At 59.2% G+C, this 18,169-nt stretch overlaps 7 protein-coding genes across 7 annotated transcripts; 5 read left to right on the plus strand and 2 right to left on the minus strand.

Moving 5' to 3' along the window:
- The first annotated feature begins 201 nt into the window (after positions 1–201).
- Positions 202–1,544, plus strand: HETIRDRAFT_438837 (uncharacterized protein). The gene has a single exon (XM_009545242.1). The coding sequence runs from the start codon at positions 295–297 to the stop codon at positions 1,303–1,305; it is 1,011 nt and encodes a 336-aa protein (XP_009543537.1). The 5' UTR covers positions 202–294; the 3' UTR covers positions 1,306–1,544.
- A 901-nt stretch (positions 1,545–2,445) lies between these two features.
- On the plus strand, positions 2,446–4,392 carry HETIRDRAFT_408117 (uncharacterized protein). Its single transcript, XM_009545243.1, has 5 exons — positions 2,446–2,724; positions 2,807–2,889; positions 2,949–3,093; positions 3,149–3,317; positions 3,378–4,392. The coding sequence occupies exons 1-5, from the start codon at positions 2,625–2,627 to the stop codon at positions 3,976–3,978; spliced, it is 1,098 nt and encodes a 365-aa protein (XP_009543538.1). The 5' UTR covers positions 2,446–2,624; the 3' UTR covers positions 3,979–4,392.
- A 576-nt stretch (positions 4,393–4,968) lies between these two features.
- Positions 4,969–6,156, plus strand: HETIRDRAFT_242824 (uncharacterized protein; the record flags this gene model as incomplete). Its single annotated transcript, XM_009545244.1, has 8 exons — positions 4,969–5,022; positions 5,167–5,268; positions 5,342–5,389; positions 5,543–5,567; positions 5,630–5,649; positions 5,738–5,755; positions 5,829–6,006; positions 6,059–6,156. Coding segments are annotated over 8 exons (543 nt in total), but the record flags the coding sequence as incomplete, so codon positions are not given.
- Positions 6,157–7,469: 1,313 nt separating this feature from the next.
- On the plus strand, positions 7,470–9,704 carry HETIRDRAFT_313109 (uncharacterized protein; the record flags this gene model as incomplete). The annotated part of the gene is made up of 8 exons (XM_009545245.1): positions 7,470–7,641; positions 7,710–7,839; positions 7,988–8,150; positions 8,264–8,360; positions 8,416–8,493; positions 8,551–8,885; positions 9,009–9,296; positions 9,336–9,704. Coding segments are annotated over 8 exons (1,632 nt in total), but the record flags the coding sequence as incomplete, so codon positions are not given.
- Positions 9,705–10,077: 373 nt separating this feature from the next.
- HETIRDRAFT_170259 (uncharacterized protein) lies at positions 10,078–11,366 on the plus strand (the record flags this gene model as incomplete). The annotated part of the gene is made up of 3 exons (XM_009545246.1): positions 10,078–10,197; positions 10,249–10,427; positions 10,496–11,366. The coding sequence occupies 3 exons, from the start codon at positions 10,078–10,080 to the stop codon at positions 11,364–11,366; spliced, it is 1,170 nt and encodes a 389-aa protein (XP_009543541.1).
- Positions 11,367–11,819: 453 nt separating this feature from the next.
- On the minus strand, positions 11,820–13,436 carry HETIRDRAFT_472104 (uncharacterized protein). The gene is made up of 2 exons (XM_009545248.1): positions 12,433–13,436; positions 11,820–12,367 (listed from the first exon to the last, which is right to left on the minus strand). Exons 1-2 carry the CDS (start codon positions 12,543–12,545, stop codon positions 12,049–12,051), a joined length of 432 nt encoding a protein of 143 aa, XP_009543543.1. The 5' UTR covers positions 12,546–13,436; the 3' UTR covers positions 11,820–12,048.
- On the minus strand, positions 11,820–16,772 carry HETIRDRAFT_457870 (uncharacterized protein; the record flags this gene model as incomplete). The annotated part of the gene is made up of 6 exons (XM_009545247.1): positions 11,820–13,502; positions 13,563–13,724; positions 13,784–15,247; positions 15,321–16,277; positions 16,358–16,559; positions 16,732–16,772. 6 exons carry the CDS (start codon positions 16,770–16,772, stop codon positions 12,897–12,899), a joined length of 3,432 nt encoding a protein of 1,143 aa, XP_009543542.1. The 3' UTR covers positions 11,820–12,896.
- Between the last annotated feature and the right edge of the window lie 1,397 nt (positions 16,773–18,169).

Here is an 18,169-nt window from a genome sequence, read left to right on the forward strand (position 1 = left end):
CACTGTGTTCTACCGTCATTCCATTTCTCAGGCATTCTTGGTTCTAAAATATTTGCATTCGCGGGTTGTCCTGATGTGGGTGACATTGACGCGTTACGCGACGCGACTAATTAGTTGTGACGTCGCGCGTTGTTTGTGTGTTGTTTGTCCTGTGCGCGTGAAGGGTGCGCTTCTTTCATCTCTAGATCTTGAACATCAACCACATCTACACCCCAACCTCACAATTCTATCGTCCACATATTTGCTCGTCAACCTACATTAATTAGCGGCGATACACACTACTCGCAGTGGAAAATGATTCGCGGAGCATTGCTCGAACTTCCTCTCGAGCAATTCGTCTCCTCATCGACCACGACAGACCCGAATGTGTTGTCGAGCTCCTTCACTCACAGTCCTTTCACACATCCTAAATCCAACAAGCGTCCTCACTCTCCTAGCGTACACAATCCCTTGAGCCCTGCTAAGCGACGGATCCTTGTCCAAGAGGGCATCTTATCGCCTTCCAAGCCGCGTCTGGGTTCGACGACGGCATCTGTTGCTCGACATCGATTCGCGGCTGAGTACTTCCAAAGTCTTGTTCAGAGCCCTGAAAGCCCCGCCGTGAAACTAGATTTCGGCTTCGAATCCAAAGCGGAGGAAGGCCCATCGTCGAGAGTAGCGAACCCCGTTATCACAGCACCTCAAGCGCTCCGTAATGAAGCAATTCAAGCGAAGAGAACGCGAACATCACCACGCCTCGCTCAGCGCGCATCCCAGACGAACTCGACGCCAAAGCCGCTCTCGCGGTCAGACCTCTCGCGGACGAAGTCGAGGGCCCATGTCGCCTCTCCTTCGCCCCGTGTGAAGACTGCACTGCCGACCATGGTCCCCCGTGAGATGCCGCCCGTGCCCGATCGCTACTCCGTTCACTATCCTGGGTTCGACATCTTCCAGGACACGCATGTCTTGCTCCCTGGCGCTTTTCGAGTGCCCGATGCGGAGCGATCACCCATGAAAGATCAGGAGAGGGAGAGGGATGTGGAGAAAGAGAACTTGCCCCCGCGCAGGAGGGTCCGCAAAGGCGTGCTCGCCGACGTCATCGCGGTGGAGGCGAAGAAGAAAGCTGGGGTTGCACCGATTATCGGGACCCCGCAGGGGAAGACTGTCGATGAACGAGGGGCAGGAGCAGAGTCGCCTACTCCCCGACGGTCAGCAAGGTTGTGCGCGCCCGCCAAAGGGGCAGCGTCGCTTGAGCTGAACCGGAGACGAAAACTGATGGGTAAGGCCAACCAGATAGACAGCGATGGCGATATCGTCATGCATTAATAGGCGTGCCTCTCGGTTCTCGGATTTCAGCACCAGTCAGCCCACTGTCAGTCCCCAATCTTTTTTCGATATCATACAGGTCGTTCATTTCATCTCCATGTCACCCATATTTACTATGATTCCCGTCGCACTTTATATATCCCCTTGATCTAGAGACACATGTACTCGCATGTACTTCTCATGAGCTGATTTTTTTTAAGTCTGTATTTAAGTCTAATTGCGGCGTGCCGCATGCCTAGACTGACATGGGATCGCTTGACGGAATTACACCCTATCCCATTACGCAGTACGACATACCATGGACTCTGGGCATAACACCCACTGGCTCCCTCACCATGCAAAGTGCACGCAAGCGTTCTGAATCGGTATCGGATAAGGGAGTTTGATGTCGTCAGTGGTGGGTGTTTTTTTTCGTCTCCTAATTTGTATAGAGAGAATCGACAGTAACGTATCAGCCTGTCCTCTCGAGGTTCACGTTCATGCGCAACGGCATCCGTCCGTACAAGAGTCCTGAACAACGCACCAACCAAGAGGCTGATAGCACGATCTGATGTTACGTAGTTCAACGTAGGTTCGCAGTTTTCAAAGGACTTCAGATGGCACACGTCGTTATATGTTGAGCACCGCCCTAGTCCAGTGCTTACCTCAAAAGAGAACACAGTGTGGGCAGTGCCAACGTCACATGCATGTACCTCTCCAGAAATAGAATGTCTCTGATTCTGGAAATAGGAATACACATGCTCTCGTGTACCTTAGACAGATGGGGCGATGCTGAACAGAGAGATTTCGACGAGTTTCGATAAGTGGGCCATCAATGCATCAATGCGAGCGCCCAGTGAGCGCCCTCACGACTGCGCCGCACGGAGCTTGAGCCTATCCATGCATGCAAGGCACGACCCATGACATTGTGCACGTCAACGGTGAACGGCTCGGCAGCACAGCAAGACTTGAACTCGTGGGTGGCCAAGTAAAGCTGCTCGTCCAGCACGCAGATGAATCTGGATGCGGCCGAAAGAACGCTGCATAGCCCAGCGACGGTGAGTCCTGAGAGCCTTGGTCAAGAGCGGAGGCGATCTGGTGACATGCCGACAGCATTCCAACACGGACGCTCCCAGACTGCTCCCAGGCGCCCTTCCTTTTATAATTGACTCCCACCTGCGACGTCTGCTGCGCACGCACCCCTCCGTCCGTCCCGACTAAGGCGCACCATTCCCTCCGGCGTCCATCTTTCCGCAGTGTGCCCTTTCGAACTTAAAAAGTCCTGCTGAGCGTACTCGGAAGCTTCACCCGTCCCAAGCTCGAAAAGTCAGACCACAGTCATGTCTGCAGCGAACGGCCAAGACCGCAAGGACCGCCTCCATTCTCCAACCGAGAGCACGTCCTCTCGTGGGAACGTCGTCGACCATAATGCTCCCCACGGTGTGTTTCTCTTACCCTGTCCGAGCTCCACCGAGCTTAAAGGCTGACCTTCTTCTCCTCGTCGGCGCTGCCATGTCGCTAGTGACTGAGGAAGCTGCTGCCAGGCCACATCCCACCGACAGACATGTCATTCGGGTACAGCCTCTGAAAAGGCAGGAAATGCAGGTTCGTCCCCAGGTCGTATCACTACCAATATCGTTGTATGAACGTTGCGACGCTCGCAGCCGTCTTACGCTCAAGACCTGGGCACAGGCGAAGTGACCCACGGTGTCTACGGCTCGCTGCTTCAAGTTCTGGGTTCGTGCGTCGGTTTCTGCGGCGCCATCCCTTGTTGCCCGTTCCCCAACCCCTTCCGCGAGGTCAACCAGGGTGCGTCTCTCTCATTTCATCCTTGACCGAGGCTATGAACCGCTTCGCCTGCCAGGCTCCGTCGGCCTCGTCACCCGTTTCGGAAAGTTCTACAAGTCCGTCGACCCCGGCTTGGTCCAGGTCAACGTCTGCACCGAGTCGCTCCGTATTGTGGACGTCAAGATTCAAATAAGCCCGATTGGAAGACAGACGGTCATCACCCGCGACAACGTCAACGTCGAAATGTAGGCCCTTCATTTACCCCTTCCTCTTTTTACACGTACTGACCCCTTCCCCTCGCTCAGCGACTCGGTAATCTACTTCCAAATCGTGAACCCCTACCGCTCTGCTTTTGGCATCACCGACCTGCGCCAAGCCCTCATCGAGCGCGCCCAGACGACCCTCCGGCACGTCGTCGGCGCACGGGCGGTGCAGTCCGTCGTGACCGAGCGCGAAGCGATCGCGTTCGAGATCGCCGAGATTGTAGGCGACGTCGCTGACAAGTGGGGCGTCGCGATCGAGGGCATCCTTATCAAGGACATCATCTTCTCCCCCGAGGTCTCCGCCTCGCTCTCGTCCGCGGCGCAGCAGAAGCGCATCGGCGAGTCCAAGGTCATCGCCGCGCGTGCGGAGGTCGACTCGGCGCGCCTGATGCGCCAGGCCGCGGACATCCTCGCGAGCCCCGCTGCGATGCAGATCCGGCAGCTTGAGGCGCTCCAGGCGATGGCGAAGACAGCGAACACCAAGGTCGTGTTCGTGCCGATGCAGCTGCAGAGCGACGTCGCGGGACAGCTGGCGAACAGCTCCGCGGGGGCCGGACCGAGCGCGGCCGTGCTGAGCGAGAGCGGAGATGGTCTCGGCGGGGCTGGACGTGCAGGTCTGCTCAACAGCATATCCGACATCTAAGTCCAAGCTCGATCCACCGCCCGCCTCGCCCCTTACCTCCCTCTGTCTTGATTCTGCCTTTCTCGATCTAGTACTTTATATTTTCCACGGATATCACCACGTACTTCACGATCCTCGCTGCTTCCCGCGCTGTAATTTCTCGAGCGTTCGTGTTCCCATGCCTTTTGTACTTTGTACTCGCATGTTTGTTTGACGGGTCCGTTCGCTTTCTTCGATACCGCCTCGCTACTTTCGGGGCGTGTTCGTTGGCCTGCGTCGACCCGCTTGTACTACTGTAATTCTACCCGCCGCTTGGGCTGTTGTTCTCCATATCAACATTGTATCGCGAGTTTTGCAGCTCGTTGTGCGCTTTGCGGTTCATTCGGTGGTATTTGGGCTCGAGCACCTATTTTGGAGTTTTAGGGCGATCTGTGCAAGATGGCATGCTATGTGTCTTCTATATGAAGCGCGTTAAAGTGAAAGATCCACAAGGCTCAATGGTCTAGTAGTATGATACTCGCTTCGGGTAATATACCCGCTTACTATGTAAGCAAGATGTGAGTGGTCTCGGGTTCAATTCCCGATTGAGCCCTTTTTTTGCGGGGTCAAGTTTTGCGTTGAAGACAGGCAGGTCTGTCCTGTTAACCAGATCACATTTTTGTGGTGTTTTTTTGGAGAGAGCTGTGTGAATTGGGAGCCATGTTGAGGAGGTCGAGTGGTCGAGTGGTGGGCCAGATGCGGTGGCGCAGCGGTTGTCACGCGTGGCTCCTTGACGAGCGAATGCCGACAGCCACAAGTCGCGTTCTCCTCGCTCGACGCTTTTACTTGTGCCACTGCTCGTGCGGACTCTCGCCCAGATCTTCGCTTACACCAGGCACGAGACCAACGCCACACAGGCGTACTATGCGCAAGCCGGCTGAGCAGGCGCGAGGCGAAAGAGAGGGAGAAGGAGCGCGAGCGGGGTCGGAGGCGGAGGCCGCGGGGCAAGCGTCGACGACGACGAGGGGATACTGGCTGATGAAGGCCGAGCCCGACTCGCGCATCGTAAAGGGGAAGGACGTCAAGGTCAGCTAGTCACCTGTCCCTCCATCGTCCGCCCCTGCCGCCGCGCTCACGTCTACCCGTCGCGCTCGCGCCGACTTTGCGCATGGTATCGCGCTACGTTGCGTCGCACGCGCTGCGTTGGTTCGGGGGCGCGCCGCGACGTAGTTCAGCGTGGACGACTTCGAGGCGGCGGGGACGACGCCGTGGGAGGGCGTGCGGAACTACGAGGCGCGGAACCTGATGCGCGCGATGCGCGTCGGGGACCAGGTGCGTGTTGCCCGCGCGCGCGCGACATGCGCTCACGCGCGCCGACTGTGCTATGTACAACTGGACGCTACAGATCCTGTTCTACCACTCGAACTGCAAGGCGCCCGGTGAGTCCTCGCTCGTTCTCGCGGGGCGGAGCGACCGACCGACGTGAACGCGTGCGCGCGGCGACGCCGTTGTGCAGGCATCGCAGGGTTCGCCGAGGTGCGTCGCGTCGCGTCGCGTCGCGCTCTGATATGCTTGCTCGGCGCATGTTCACGTTTCGCGTGTGCAGGTCGCGCGGGAGGCGTATCCCGATCGTGAGTCGACCGTCGCACGCTGGGGGTGGTCTTCTGGATGCTGACGCGCGGCCGCCGCACAGACTCTGCGTGGGACCCGTACGTGCTCTCGCCTGTTCGTGTCTGCGGGGGATCGCGCCGAGAGCTGATGATGCCGGCGCCGTGACGTGCGCGCGCGCGCGCACAGCGAGCACCCGTACTTCGACCCGGTACGTCCCCGCACCGCCGCATCTCGTTTCGCGCGACCCGTTCGCGAGGCGCGCCGCTCACGCGCGCACGCAGAAAACGGAGCAGGCGAGCCCCAAGTGGTTCATGATCGACGCGCGGTTCGTCGCGCGGGCGCGGCACTTTGTGCCGCTCGCGCTGCTGCGGCGGATCGCGGCGGGAGACGCGGCGGGGTTGGCGGGCGGTGGGGCAGCGTACGCGTATATCGGGGCGGCGGGGGTGGCGGCGGTGAAAGGTGCGTCCACGGTGGCTAGCGCGAGAGGAGGCTGATTGGGGCTGGGGGTTAGGGATGGCGCTGGTGACGCGGGGACGGCTGAGCGTGCAGAGGGTGGAGGAGCGGGAGTGGGACGTTGTGAGGGCGTTGGCGGAGAGAGGGGGATGGGAGGAGGAGGGGGCGGAGGGGGCCAAGGGCAAGGGGAGAGGACAGGGGAAGGGCAAGCGAGGCGGCGACGACGACGACGACGACACAGGGGAGGCAAGAGAGCCGGTGCGGCGGGGGACGCGGAAGCGCAAGTCGGGGAGCGGGGTGGACGTTGCCGGGCGACGAACACGTGCCAAGAAGACGTGAGCGTATTTATATATTTGGAGGAGCTGTACATAGTAGCCAGTGTGGGCGAGGGGCAAGATTGTGAGCGAGATCGCGAGATATGCAGCGAAGGCCGGGCGATGGGACGCAGCTGGGGATCTTGATTCTCGCCACGAACGGCTGATGTCCTCGATCGGGGGCGATCTTCCGAGTGTTCTGCCTAGCGGGGGCTAGCGGGGGCTAGCGGGGGTATCGCACCGCGCAGAAATAGCGATTTTATGGACCGTGTGCGGGTCGGGTGGCGGGAGGGGCGTGACCCAAAGGAGCAAGAGGGGGCGGCCACGCGTTGCGGCACGTTGCGACGGTGCGACGACGAGCACGGTCCTTGCCTTGCCCTCGTCCCTCTCTGCCCCCAGCCTCCCGCCTAGCCCCATCGCTTCCGATCCCCGTCACACCCCTCCCCTCCCCGGGCCACAGATGTCGGCGGCGGCACACCCTGCCCTTGCCACATCCGCTGACACACCACACCCACAGCCCCTCCTCCAGCCCACCGCGAACCCGTCCCCGTCCCCGTCCCCGTCCCGACCCCCCACGTCCCCGCCCGGCCCCGTCCCCGACACGTCCCCATCATCCCCGTCGTCCCTGCCATCCCCCTCCACCCCGCTCCTCCTCACCGACGCCCCGGAGCCACCCCTCGACGACGACAACGACGACGCCGCCCTCGTCCTCGCCCACGATCCTCCTCCCCACCTCGTCCTCCCCCAACACACCCTGGGTTCCTCCTCCCGCGCCGACCCCCCACACCACGATCCCCAGCTCCAGCCCCAGCAGGCCCACGACAACAACAACAGCTCCCCCGACAGCCACGACTCCGCCGATGCGCAGCTCGCGCAGGACCCCGCCGCTGCCGAGGATGCCCAGCAGTGGTTCCATGACGAGGGTCGCGACTTGAAACGCGTCAAGGTCCGTCACCGCTCCTGCTCTTTTTTTCAATTTTTTTTTTTTTGCCGCGCATCATTGCTGCGCGCGTGTGCGGTCCGTTCGCTGACGCGCCTTCGCCTTTTCTCCTTCTTTTGGCACACCGTCGCGTGCAATCTCGACGACGGCCTCGCCTCGCCACTTCTTCGCCGCCACGTGGATGCGAATGTCCACCCTCGCCCCTACGCCGTCAGGTCTACGAGCTCATCAACTCGCGCTGGATCGACCAGGGCACCGCTTTTTGCTTCGGCCACTACGACGACTCCACCCAGGAGGCCCTCCTCATCGCCCGCGCAGAGTCCAGCTACAGCGAGGTCATCCTTCAAACTAGCATTCGCTCCAGCGACGTCTATCAGCGGCAGCAGGGTGCGTCGCGTTTCCCGCTTGTCCTTTTCTTCCTGCCATCCTCCTCCCAACACTGACACCTGCCGCAGACACGCTCATCGTCTGGACCGAGCCCGACGGCGTCGACTACGCGCTCAGCTTCCAGGACCCCGAGGGCTGCGCCGAGGTATGGCAGTTCATCCTCGAAGTACAGCGCATCCACCAGACCGGATCTGGTGCGTCTCCTCCCTTCTCTTTCCTCCTGTCCTCGTGTCTGCTCGTCCGCCCCTCACACTCGTCCTCGTCTGTTCACACCCCCAGGCCCCGCCTCCCTCTTCGGCGGCCCGAGCAGCAGCAGTCCCGGTGGCCCCAGCGGTGGGCCAGGCAGCGGCGGCGCAGGACCTGACCCATCCCTGGCGCCGGCGAACATCATCAAAAACGGTCTCCCGCAGCCCGCGCTCGGTATAATTGGCGATATAGAGAAGGCGATCAAGATGATGTCGCGTGTCGCGACGGGGAAGGACAAGGTCTGCGAGTACATACATCGATCGGTGAGTCTGGCTCTTGATGTTTGCCCCCCCCCTTGGCGCATATATTCAGCCGTTTGGCCTTTACATCTTGGTTTGGACTACTGAACTCTTGGGCTGATGGACGCGCCGGCTAGAAATACCTCAAGGGGATGATCGACGTTCTCGCGCAGGCGGAGGACCTCGAGTGCCTCGACGACTTGCACGCGCTGTGTACTCTGATGCAGACGATCCGTGAGTGTCCCTGTAGGCGCGCCCTTTATCTCGTAAAGCTGACTGATCATGGCAGTCTTGATGAACGACCATACTTTGTATGAGCATATACTGGACGACGAGTACTTTATCGGTGTTGTAGGCATGCTCGAATGTGTGTCCCCGCCGTCCAATCGCATCATCCTCGGAGATTCCTGACATCTCGCGATAGACGACCCCGAGTTCCCGACGCACAAGGCGAACTACCGCGACTTTTTGCGCACGTCCGCCAACTTCCACGAGCCGATCGCGCTGCACGACGCGAGCGTGCAGAAGAAGGTGCACCACACGTACCGGCTGCAGTTCCTCAAGGACGTCGTCCTCGCGCGCATCCTCGACGACTCGACGTTCAACGTGCTCAACTCGTGCATCATCTTCAACCAGATCGACATCATCAACCACGTGCAGAACGACGTGCGCTTCCTCGGCGAGATCGTCGACCTCTTCGTCAACGCGGACGGGAGCGCGCGCGCCGAGGACGACGACAACGGGCTGGGGACTTTGTCGGTCGTCAAGGAGAAGGACTCGATGGACGTCGACGCGCCCGGGCCTGCAGACCCCGCCGCGTCTCCGCACGCGCGCACCCCCTCGCCCGGGCCGCACCCCGCCCCGCCGCCGCCACTCGTACAGCGCCGGCGCGCGGTGCTCCTGCTGCTGCAGCAGCTGTGCATCATGGGCAAGAACGTGCAGCTGCCGACGCGCATGGCGCTCTTCAAGCTGCTCGTCGACCGCGGCGTCGTGCACGCGACGCAGTGGGCGCTCGCGCGCCCCGAGGGCGAGCCGGAGGGGCGGCGGATGATCGCGGTCGGCGGGGAGGTGCTCACGACGCTGCTGGACCACGACGTGAACGGCGTGCGGGAGCACGTGTTGCGGCAGTTCGAGGGCGTCGAGGGCGCGGGTGCGGGCCCGAGCAGTGGGGTGGGTGCGGGCGCGGGCGCGGGCGGCGGAGATAAGAAGAGAGAGAGGGAGCAGACGCTGCTGTCGTTGTTGTGCTTGATGCTGGTGAGCAGCCGCGAGTTGGCGGTGCAGACGCTCGTTGGGGATGCGCTGCGGATGATGCTCGAGATGCCGCTGCCGGACGGCGCGGATCCTATGGTGCGTGTCTCCTTTTCCCGACTCCATGGGCAGACGCTGCCTATATGCGCCGTGCCTGGGCTGATTCTCACTTTTATTTTTCCCCGTGCAGCAGATTCCGACGAAGATGTTCTCGCGTCCAAAGGACGACCCCAAGACGGAACGTTTTCTCGACTGTTTCTACAAGCTCTGCATTCACCCGCTGCTCAAGCCTGTCTTCGACGTCCCAGACCGCAAGCTATTCACAGGTGAGCCTCTCCGTCGCCGTCGCCGTCCCTTATCTTCCCTTCCATGTCTACGCGACGCTTACCCGGCTGGTGCGCAGAGCCGACGCTGCGCTTGACGCGGGAGAGGACGAATTTGTTCCTGTCCTTGTGCGACCTGCTCTCCATCTTCGCGCTGCAGCACACGTTCCGGAGCCACTTCTTCATGCTCACGTCGAATATATCTACGCACGTCGCCACGCTGCTCTGTAGCAGGGATAAGCATCTGCGCCTCGGTAAGTCTACGCTACCCTGAGCCCCCTTCGAGGGCCGGAGGACCGATGCTGACTAACGTTTGGGCGCCTATTATAGCCGCGCTGCGCTATTTCCGAATACACCTCCGTCGGAACAACAAGAACTTCATGGCGCACCTCCTGAAGCAGGACGTGTTCAAGGCGATCCTCGAGCTTGCCCTGCAAGAGTCCGACCGGGACACGCTCGTCAACTCGTCGTGCCAGGAGTTCTTCGACCACATGCGCAAGGTCGGTGTCCTTCTGTTTGTTAGTGCGTGGTGACCCCCAACGCTGAATCAGGACGGCGCGCAGGAGAACATGAAGGAGGCGATCGACGACATCATGACCCGGCAGGAGGCGCTCGTGCGGCAGCTCGCCCAGTCCAGGTTCGCGAAGACGTGCTTCGAGCACTTCATCCTGCGCTGGGAGATGAACACCGCGCCCGAGCCCCCAAAAGAGGAAAAGCTGCCCGCACCCCAGTTAGTCTTCTCTCGCGCTCTCCCTCCCGCGCTCACGCTCACACTGATGCACACACGCGCGCGCGCAGCCTCAGCCAGCCGTTCGAGCTCCGCCGCCAGGAGGCCGAGGAGGAGTCGTACTTCAACACGGACGACGACAACGACGACGACGACGGCTCGCCGCCGCTCCTCAGCACGCCGCTGCTCACGCGCCACCAGTTCGCGGGCCAGAAGCGCAAGCGCCAGCGCGTGCCCGGCCTGCCGATGCGCCCGCTCCGCCCGCCAAGCATCCACCTCCCGCGCGCCCCGCTCATCGGCAGCCTCGTCGACTACGACGAGGACGAGGACGACCGCGAGCTCGCGGTCGACCTCAACCTCGACCTCGACCGCCGCCTCGCGCCGCTCGGACCACACGACGGCGACGCGGAGGCGGACACGGGCGCGGGCGCCGTGCACCCCCCCGTCGCGCCGGTCCCGACCCCCGACGCGCCCCCGACGCCGCGCCTCTCACATCGACTGATCGCGTCCGCCAAGCGCGGGCGCACGCCCGACGCCGACGATGCCGGCGGCGGCGGTAATGACGGCGAGCAGCCAGACACGGGAGGCGGCGGGGGGTTCATACCGCTCTCGCCGCGCCCCGAGAAGCGACGGCGGGGGGACGACGATGGCGACGACATGGGGCTCGAGCGGCTCCTGTCCAAGGTGAAGCGGCCCTCCCTCACGCCCGTCGCGCCGGCGAAAGAGGGCGCGGCGCCCACGGCCGCCACCCCGCCCCCAGCGGGCGCGGGGCGCATCGGCGTGACCGGCGGCGTGAAGCCCGGGGCGGAGGACGGCGGGCCCAAGAAGATCAAGCTCAAGTTTGGCGTGGCGGGGCTGGCGGTGGCGTCGTCCGCCCCGTCGGCTGCCGCCGCCGCCGCGGCGCGTTCAGAACCAGGCGTGAAGGACGGGGACACTGGCTGACGGACACGCGCCCCGATCTGTTGTTGTGCTCGCTGTTCGCTGTTCGCTGTGTGCTTGCTTGTTGCGGTGGTGGCATCATTGTATCGCTCGCTGTGTCTGGTCCTGTGTCTGTCGTTTTTTTTTTTTCTACTTACTTACGCCGCTGTGGCATGGGTGCTCCTCCGCGAATACTCGGCATGCTGTTTTCATATGTCCTCTCGATCCGCGTGTAAATGGAATTTTCCTGCTTGCTCGAGCGCTCGGCTCTTCCTGCCAGAACCACAACGATGGGCTTCGACGGTGAAAGTGCTTGGCCGCAAAATATAGTGGCGCTGGTACAGTACCAGTGCATGTCGATCGATGTCGTACGCCGTCTAGATCTCAAATTCAACGCCCCGACTCAGCCAGATTCATAACGAAAGGCCCAAGCTTTGGGAAAGAGGACCGTGATCGGGCCAGAACGCACGCAAGACAAAACGGCAAGCAAGCACAGTGTTCAATCAACGGAGTAATTATACATGTAACCCTGCGCGGAAGAGCCATCGAGGAAGTGTACTCGGGGCGAAAAAAGGGCTGCGGTGCGCTTCGATGTGCCTATTAGGCCTAGCAAAGTGAGAAAGGTGGGGAAGGGGTGGTCGGGGGTAGCTTGGAGGTACGGACGGAGATAAATAGGAGGGTAGCAGTTACTACTAGCAGGAGGACATCAGCATTTGAGCGTGCAAGCGTGCATACGTGCGTGCGAGGTATGCGAACAAGCAAAAAAAACAAAAGAAGACAAGGGACCAAAGAGTAACTGGACTGAGGGTTGACTCGACCGCAGGCGAAATGAGAAGTCTGCGGAAGTATATGTGCGTATGGAGTCATGATGAGGAATAATAAAGCATCGTTGATTCAGAATGGCAGATAGAACAGGGTTATTGCGAGCAGACACAGGGGACAGGGTGGGTGGACAAAATATAGGCACGTACGGATGTGAGCGTAAGGTATAGAGAAGAAAACGTGAGCGAGACGGGGACGAAGGACTGAAGATGGAAAACGGGGTGGTGCAAGCCAAAAATAAAAATCACCGAGAACTTTGACTGGACACAGGGGAGAGGGAGGGACAAAGGTAAGAGCTGGTAGAATTACGACAGGTGTGGCTCCAAGTATAGTGTCAGAAACAGCCAGAAAGACAGAGAAAAGAAGACGGAAGGGGAACATAAACGTTACGATGAGGGATGGGTGTGTATGGATACGGTTGGTTTAGCAGACGTATATGACAATGTGAATTATCAAGTGGATTTGTGCACAAAGGCTGAGATAGATAGATAAGACGAAGCGCGCGGAAAGATAGAGAGAAAAGAATACTGAGACTGTGTCACGAGCCAAATTGTCCGCCAGGGGAAGAAGAGAGGAGCTGTGAACGAGAAGCAAAGGGGTTTCAGAAAGCGTGAAGATATGCGAGCGAGATCGAGGTGAGATGTATGGTGTTCATATGTCGTCGATGTAGGAGGGAGGCTGATACATGGGGTGGGTTATATATAATTGGTGTGTACGCCGAGCCGCCCACCTCTAGTGACCATCAAGAGACGGTGAGTGCGTGGGAGGGTGCTCGGTGATGTCGGAGAAAGTGCTCATGAGGTGATTGCCGTTGCTGCTATTGATGAAGTTCATGCTCTCGGGTATCGGGTTGTTGTGAATGCTGCTACCAATAGGAGAGGGAGAAATGCCGAAAGGAGAGAACGTGGGCGTCGGTGAGTTTGTCGTCGTCATGTTGGACGGCGGTGGATATCCGAAGCCCTGGCCACTGGCCGCACGAGGATATGCGGGAGGCGGGGAAACAAAACGCGGCGGTGGCGGAGACACACTGAAGTGGTAAGCAGAAGAAGATGAGGACGATGAAGGCGATGTGATGCCAGACGTGTCAACGCGAGGGTGGATCCCAGTGTCTAGCTCAGTCAACTTCGGCTGGAAAGCCTCCGCTAGAATGGTTGCTCCGCCTGACGCAGGCAACCCATTCTGCTGAGACGTCGACGAGCCTGTCGCATTGGTCGGAGTGCGAACACCAAGCGGGTTCTTGCTGTAGGAAAGACGGATCCCACCACCCTTCACCAGGCCGCCTAGGGTCGCGCCATACAGATCGTTGAGAGCCTTCGTAGCATAGTTGACGTCGGCAAACTAAACCAAGGAAAGCATCAGCTTTGCGATCACTGATACCAAGATGCAGGAGATGCTTACCTCAACAAAGCACATAGGCCCATTACTCTTCTGCCTGAAACATAGCTTGCGGAAGCCAGGTCGACGATGAAACAGGTCGCGAAGGCTGTCCTCAAGATATGTGGGTGCAAACCCAGGAGGAGGCGGCGAGCTAGGGAGATTACCCACATAGAGGGTATTGATCTGGGAGACTTGAATTAGCTTTCTTGCTCTCTTACTCGATATCCCAAGATCAGACTTACGGGTGGGTTCTGATCGACGGCGGCACTCTTGCTACCCGAGCTCGCACCGGAGGCGGGGCTAGGTAATTGCGGGGAAGAAGAGCCAGTTTCGTGGGTAAGCGGTGGTTCGGAGGTGTTGACCGCGAGGATATTCATGGCACGTGATGTATCTTCATCGACGCTGTCCTGCGAACCCTCCACGCTGGACGAACTGGATGATGAAGTGTCATGCCCCGTAGCGGCAGGGGTATATGGCGGCGGGCGAGAAGGAAGAGAAGGATGGACGTGGCGAAGGTGCGGCGGCTTTGCCGGAGTGATTGGAGGTGGTGGTCCAACATGAGCCAGATACACCGTGCCATCCGACGATCTCCACAGGCGGGGTGTCGAACCATATGGATCATTTGGCTGGCTGGGAGAAACAGGACGAGGAGGCAAGCCAACATATAGAGGCAGTTTGCTCAAAGAGCTAGGAAAATTGTTTCCCCTGCTTTCAACACCCCAAGGACCATTGGCTGCTGCCACGCGAGATCCATTACCGTCGCCTCTAATGGTACTTGCGCTCTCACCGGCAGTCGCGGCCAGCAGAGAGTTCCCGACAGACTGCTGAGAGGAAGACACGGAATGAAATGCTGCGAAAGCATGGGCGTTGCTCGAACGCAATTGCGCGCTACGTTCCCTCTCTGCATCAGCCTTATCCTTCCACTTCCGATCCTCCTCCTCTGCCGCACGCTCTCTCGCGCCTCGGGTTGTCCCAAATCCAACAAGAGCTCCGTTGCGCGTATCTGCATCTTCTTCCCTAGGGTCCAGGCGACTCTCACGCCGACCAGTAAAACCCATCGCGCCCAAAGTGCCTAGCTCGCGCTCCCGAGCAGTCATGGTTTCCACGCCAGCTCCCAAGGTCTGAGGCGAGGTCAATCCATGCAAGTTCATACCAGGCATACCGGTAAGCGCATCTGGGGCCACAGTTCCGCCGGACCCTATCATAGACGATAGCTGGAGAGGAAGCGGGCCGATCCCACGCTTCGTGTGCAGGTTCTTCTTTGCCATCTCCGCCTTGAGTACCGCACCTTTTTCGATATCTATGCGACGTCCTTGAAGCATATCACGCGCCTCAATGGCTTCAGCGCGCGTGCGGAACTTGGCAAACCCAATGATCTGCTTTCGGGTCGAAATACTCGCGTTGGCGGCGTTGGAACCGGAGGCAGGCCCATTCGGGACAAGATGGGCATAGTGTTGATCGTCAGACGGCGGCCATGACGATGTGGTGCCGTCACGACCACCATCCACGACGATACCTCCTTGATTAATGGTTACGACATTGTAGGGATCGTTCGGGCCACCGTGCGTGTGCGGATAACCTGAACCAGGACGGCCAGCGTTGCCTCCCTGGCCCGGGCCATATGCCGTGAGCTCCTTGTTGGGTATTTTGAGCGTCGCGGCTTCAAAGCCGGGTGAGAATGTGAACATGTTCTGAAATTCGCGCTCCTGACCAAAGCAGAACGAGGCAAGACGCCGTTAGCCTTTTTGAGACAGATTTTCCCAGGGTGCTGACACGTACCTGCATGTCCTCCGGGAAGCCCACGACAAAGATTGTTGAGATCTCTTCTTGTGATGGCGCCTGTGTGCTCCCGTTCGTATGACTCGTTCCGCCCTGTGTCGTGATAGGCGCTGACGTGCTAGACGGCAGATGGGGCCCAAAGGCGGTCTGCGACTGCATCAGCTGCTGTTGATGGATCCCGTTCATATACTGAGCTTGACTCGTCGGGTGGAAGTTGCTCTGCGGCGGCTGCGTTTGGAGCGATTGCGCTTGTAGCTGCTGCGAACCCGGACCAGACAAATGCCCGGTTGATTTGTGAGAAGGTAACAATGACGGACCCGTGCTGCCTGTGAACATATCATTCGCATATGCAGGCTTGTTGTTGGAAACGAAGCCCGACGACGATGAATGCGGGCTGGGCCCAAAGTCGAAAGTGCTTCGAGGTTGAAGCATAGGATCAAAGGTGTTCGGGCCCATCGACTGAGAGGGCTGAGGCGGGGATAAGGATTGTAGGGAGGGTTGCGCTGTAGCGTAGACGTCTACAGGGTAGTGATGGGTGTAATTTGAGGTGTCGCGGAAGGTGTGTTGGCCGAGAGCGGGAGCAGAGGGTTGTCTGGTGCGATTATTGGAGAAAGCACTGAATGCAGTGGAGGTTCTGTAGGGCCCAGATGAGGCGTAATCGGATAACTTTCCTTGTTTCTGAGGGTCGAAGTCTGATGATGAGACAAAATCGGAAGGTTGCATGTTATGATACATGGATGGCGAGCTGTACGAGTCGGGAACGAAGGAAGAGGGAGATTCGGGACGAGGCTGAGAAGACTGGGAGGTGATGTGATATGGGACAGAGCCGATAGAGGAAGACGAGTGGGTACCGAAGGACGTCGGACCCGGAGCTTCAGAGTCGGACGAAGAGAGAGGCTCTGCGTCTGCCTGCGCGTCGAGGCTGTCAAGTAAAGAGCGGTTTATGAAGTCTTCGTCCTGTGAACGGCGAGGGGGAGGGCCGTGGAGGAAGGAACGAGAGGAGACGAGGGAAGAAGCCAGGATGGGCAATATATAACGAAAGGGGCGGAGTCGTCTGTTGCAATGGGGACTGGATACGACGGAGAGCAGTGGGGGATGCTTGCGGGAGAACGACGCGTTGAGAACGGGGATGGAGCGTCGAGGACGGGGGGGATGGCGTGGACGGCGTGGCTGTTACTTTGAAGGGACGATCGGGGAGGGAACGTCCAACAAGGCGCGGCGCGCCAGTCCGTCCCACGCCTGTTCCCACGCACAGACCATTAAACAAACCCAGCTCACAAACCTTAACCTTCACAGCTTGCGCACGTGCGCATTGTTCCCACGCTCGGGTCCTCCTTGTCATTGTCCTCCCCAGCGAGCGCTGGATTGCACGTATGCCGGCGGCAAGCGGACCATTCAAATGTGCACTCACCGAGAAAACAGTGGGCGCGCGACGTGCGCTCCGACGTTCATTGTGGTGTGCCACCCAATAGCCCGTACCAGAGCGCAGCGACGGTGCACGCCCCACTGTCCCGATCCAGTGCAGGCTTCCTCGACTCACCTTGAGCACGCATGCAAGGCGACGACCGGACGCGAGAGTGAACGAACAGAACAAGCTGTAGCAAGCGAGTCAGTGAAAAGAATGAAGAGGCTGACAGACGTGTCCCAGCGTCGCAGTGGTCCACGCGAGCGCTCCCCATCCTTCACAGTGATATCCAAAGGGTGCTGGAAAAGGTGTTGCCGGCCGGCCTGCAGATCTCTCCGCGTCACGTCGCCTCTGGAGTCCGAACCATCCATCACTTCGTGACGCCTCCTTCCCCTTGAATGCCGTGACCTACGCACCTCGAGCTCGCCGCGCACATGCCTGTCTACAGTGAAGCTGACGCACTCACCGCCTGATGCCTGATGTAATGTCGACAATGAAGCGCGCTCTATCCACGGTCACAGGCTCCTAAGCAGCCACCGTCGTACGCCTGTCCGCCTCTCGAGATTGGATAGAACGGGACACGGCGCTTTGTCGTTCGGACCGATGGGCCAATGTCGGCGTGGACACGGACGCGAATAGTCAGTTCAGCTCATCTAAAGGAGGACCAAAATTATCGACGGAACGGAGTATCGTGATCGTCTGTTGAGAGCTGCGGAATCAAGGTGAGGCGACGGGATTCGGAAAATGGAAAACAAGGTGGGCCATACGAAGGGCCTTAAAGAGAACAACAGGATGTGTACGCAGCCAAACAGTTATATAGGACTATTATAGTCCAAGCACACAACGACCCGACAGGTACGTCAAATACTCTCCCTACAATCACCAGTTCCTTGTCTTCGCTTCCTTTCCATCGTACTTCGAATCCCAACCATCCACGTTCCGCGCCTCAACATAACACTGCACATCCTATCGGCCCATCGATAAGTTGATGCCACCCGCCGACCGCCATCACATGTACACCCCAACCCCTCTCCCTTCCGGAATATTCGACACAGTAATATGGCTCGCGCGAAAGGAGCCGCTTCGCGTGCGTATGTATGTACATACGACGGAATGGAGGTCATGATCTCCCTTGATATCACCGCCTTCTTAATCTTGCGTATCTGATTGGTCTGTCCTTCTAAGGTAGCCGAGGCGCGTTTACAAGTGATCTCTCGTGTCATAGACTTGTCATGCACGTCTTTGGACCCTTGCATGGGAACGAACAGCTGTTGGGATAGCCATACAGGCGCTCAACATTCTTCTGGGCTATGTCTTCTGTGTAGAGTCCAGCGCTCTCCTATATTCCTATGCGCGGTTCGGGTTCTCTTTTTCTATTCAGGAATTTTGGAACATCATCTCGCACACATACGGACTCCTCTGTGTCTTGCCTACGCGCACCACG

This window comes from Heterobasidion irregulare, assembly GCF_000320585.1.
Source record: "Heterobasidion irregulare TC 32-1 unplaced genomic scaffold scaffold_03, whole genome shotgun sequence".
Taxonomy (NCBI): Eukaryota; Fungi; Basidiomycota; class Agaricomycetes; order Russulales; family Bondarzewiaceae; genus Heterobasidion; species Heterobasidion irregulare.

Bases quoted from the DNA above. Each gene is read 5' to 3' on its own strand.
- HETIRDRAFT_408117 (XM_009545243.1), top strand. From the start codon at position 2,625: ATGTCTGCAGCGAACGGCCAAGACCGCAAGGACCGCCTCCATTCTCCA. The intron at 2,725-2,806 runs GTGTGTTTCTCT...CCATGTCGCTAG, and splicing joins CGACCATAATGCTCCCCACG to TGACTGAGGAAGCTGCTGCC. The intron at 2,890-2,948 runs GTTCGTCCCCAG...CGACGCTCGCAG, and splicing joins TGAAAAGGCAGGAAATGCAG to CCGTCTTACGCTCAAGACCT.
- HETIRDRAFT_472104 (XM_009545248.1), bottom strand. From the start codon at position 12,545: ATGTTCCCCTTCCGTCTTCTTTTCTCTGTCTTTCTGGCTGTTTCTGAC. The intron at 12,368-12,432 runs GTGTCCAGTCAA...TTCCATCTTCAG, and splicing joins TTTGTCCCTCCCTCTCCCCT to TCCTTCGTCCCCGTCTCGCT.
- HETIRDRAFT_438837 (XM_009545242.1), top strand. From the start codon at position 295: ATGATTCGCGGAGCATTGCTCGAACTTCCTCTCGAGCAATTCGTCTCC.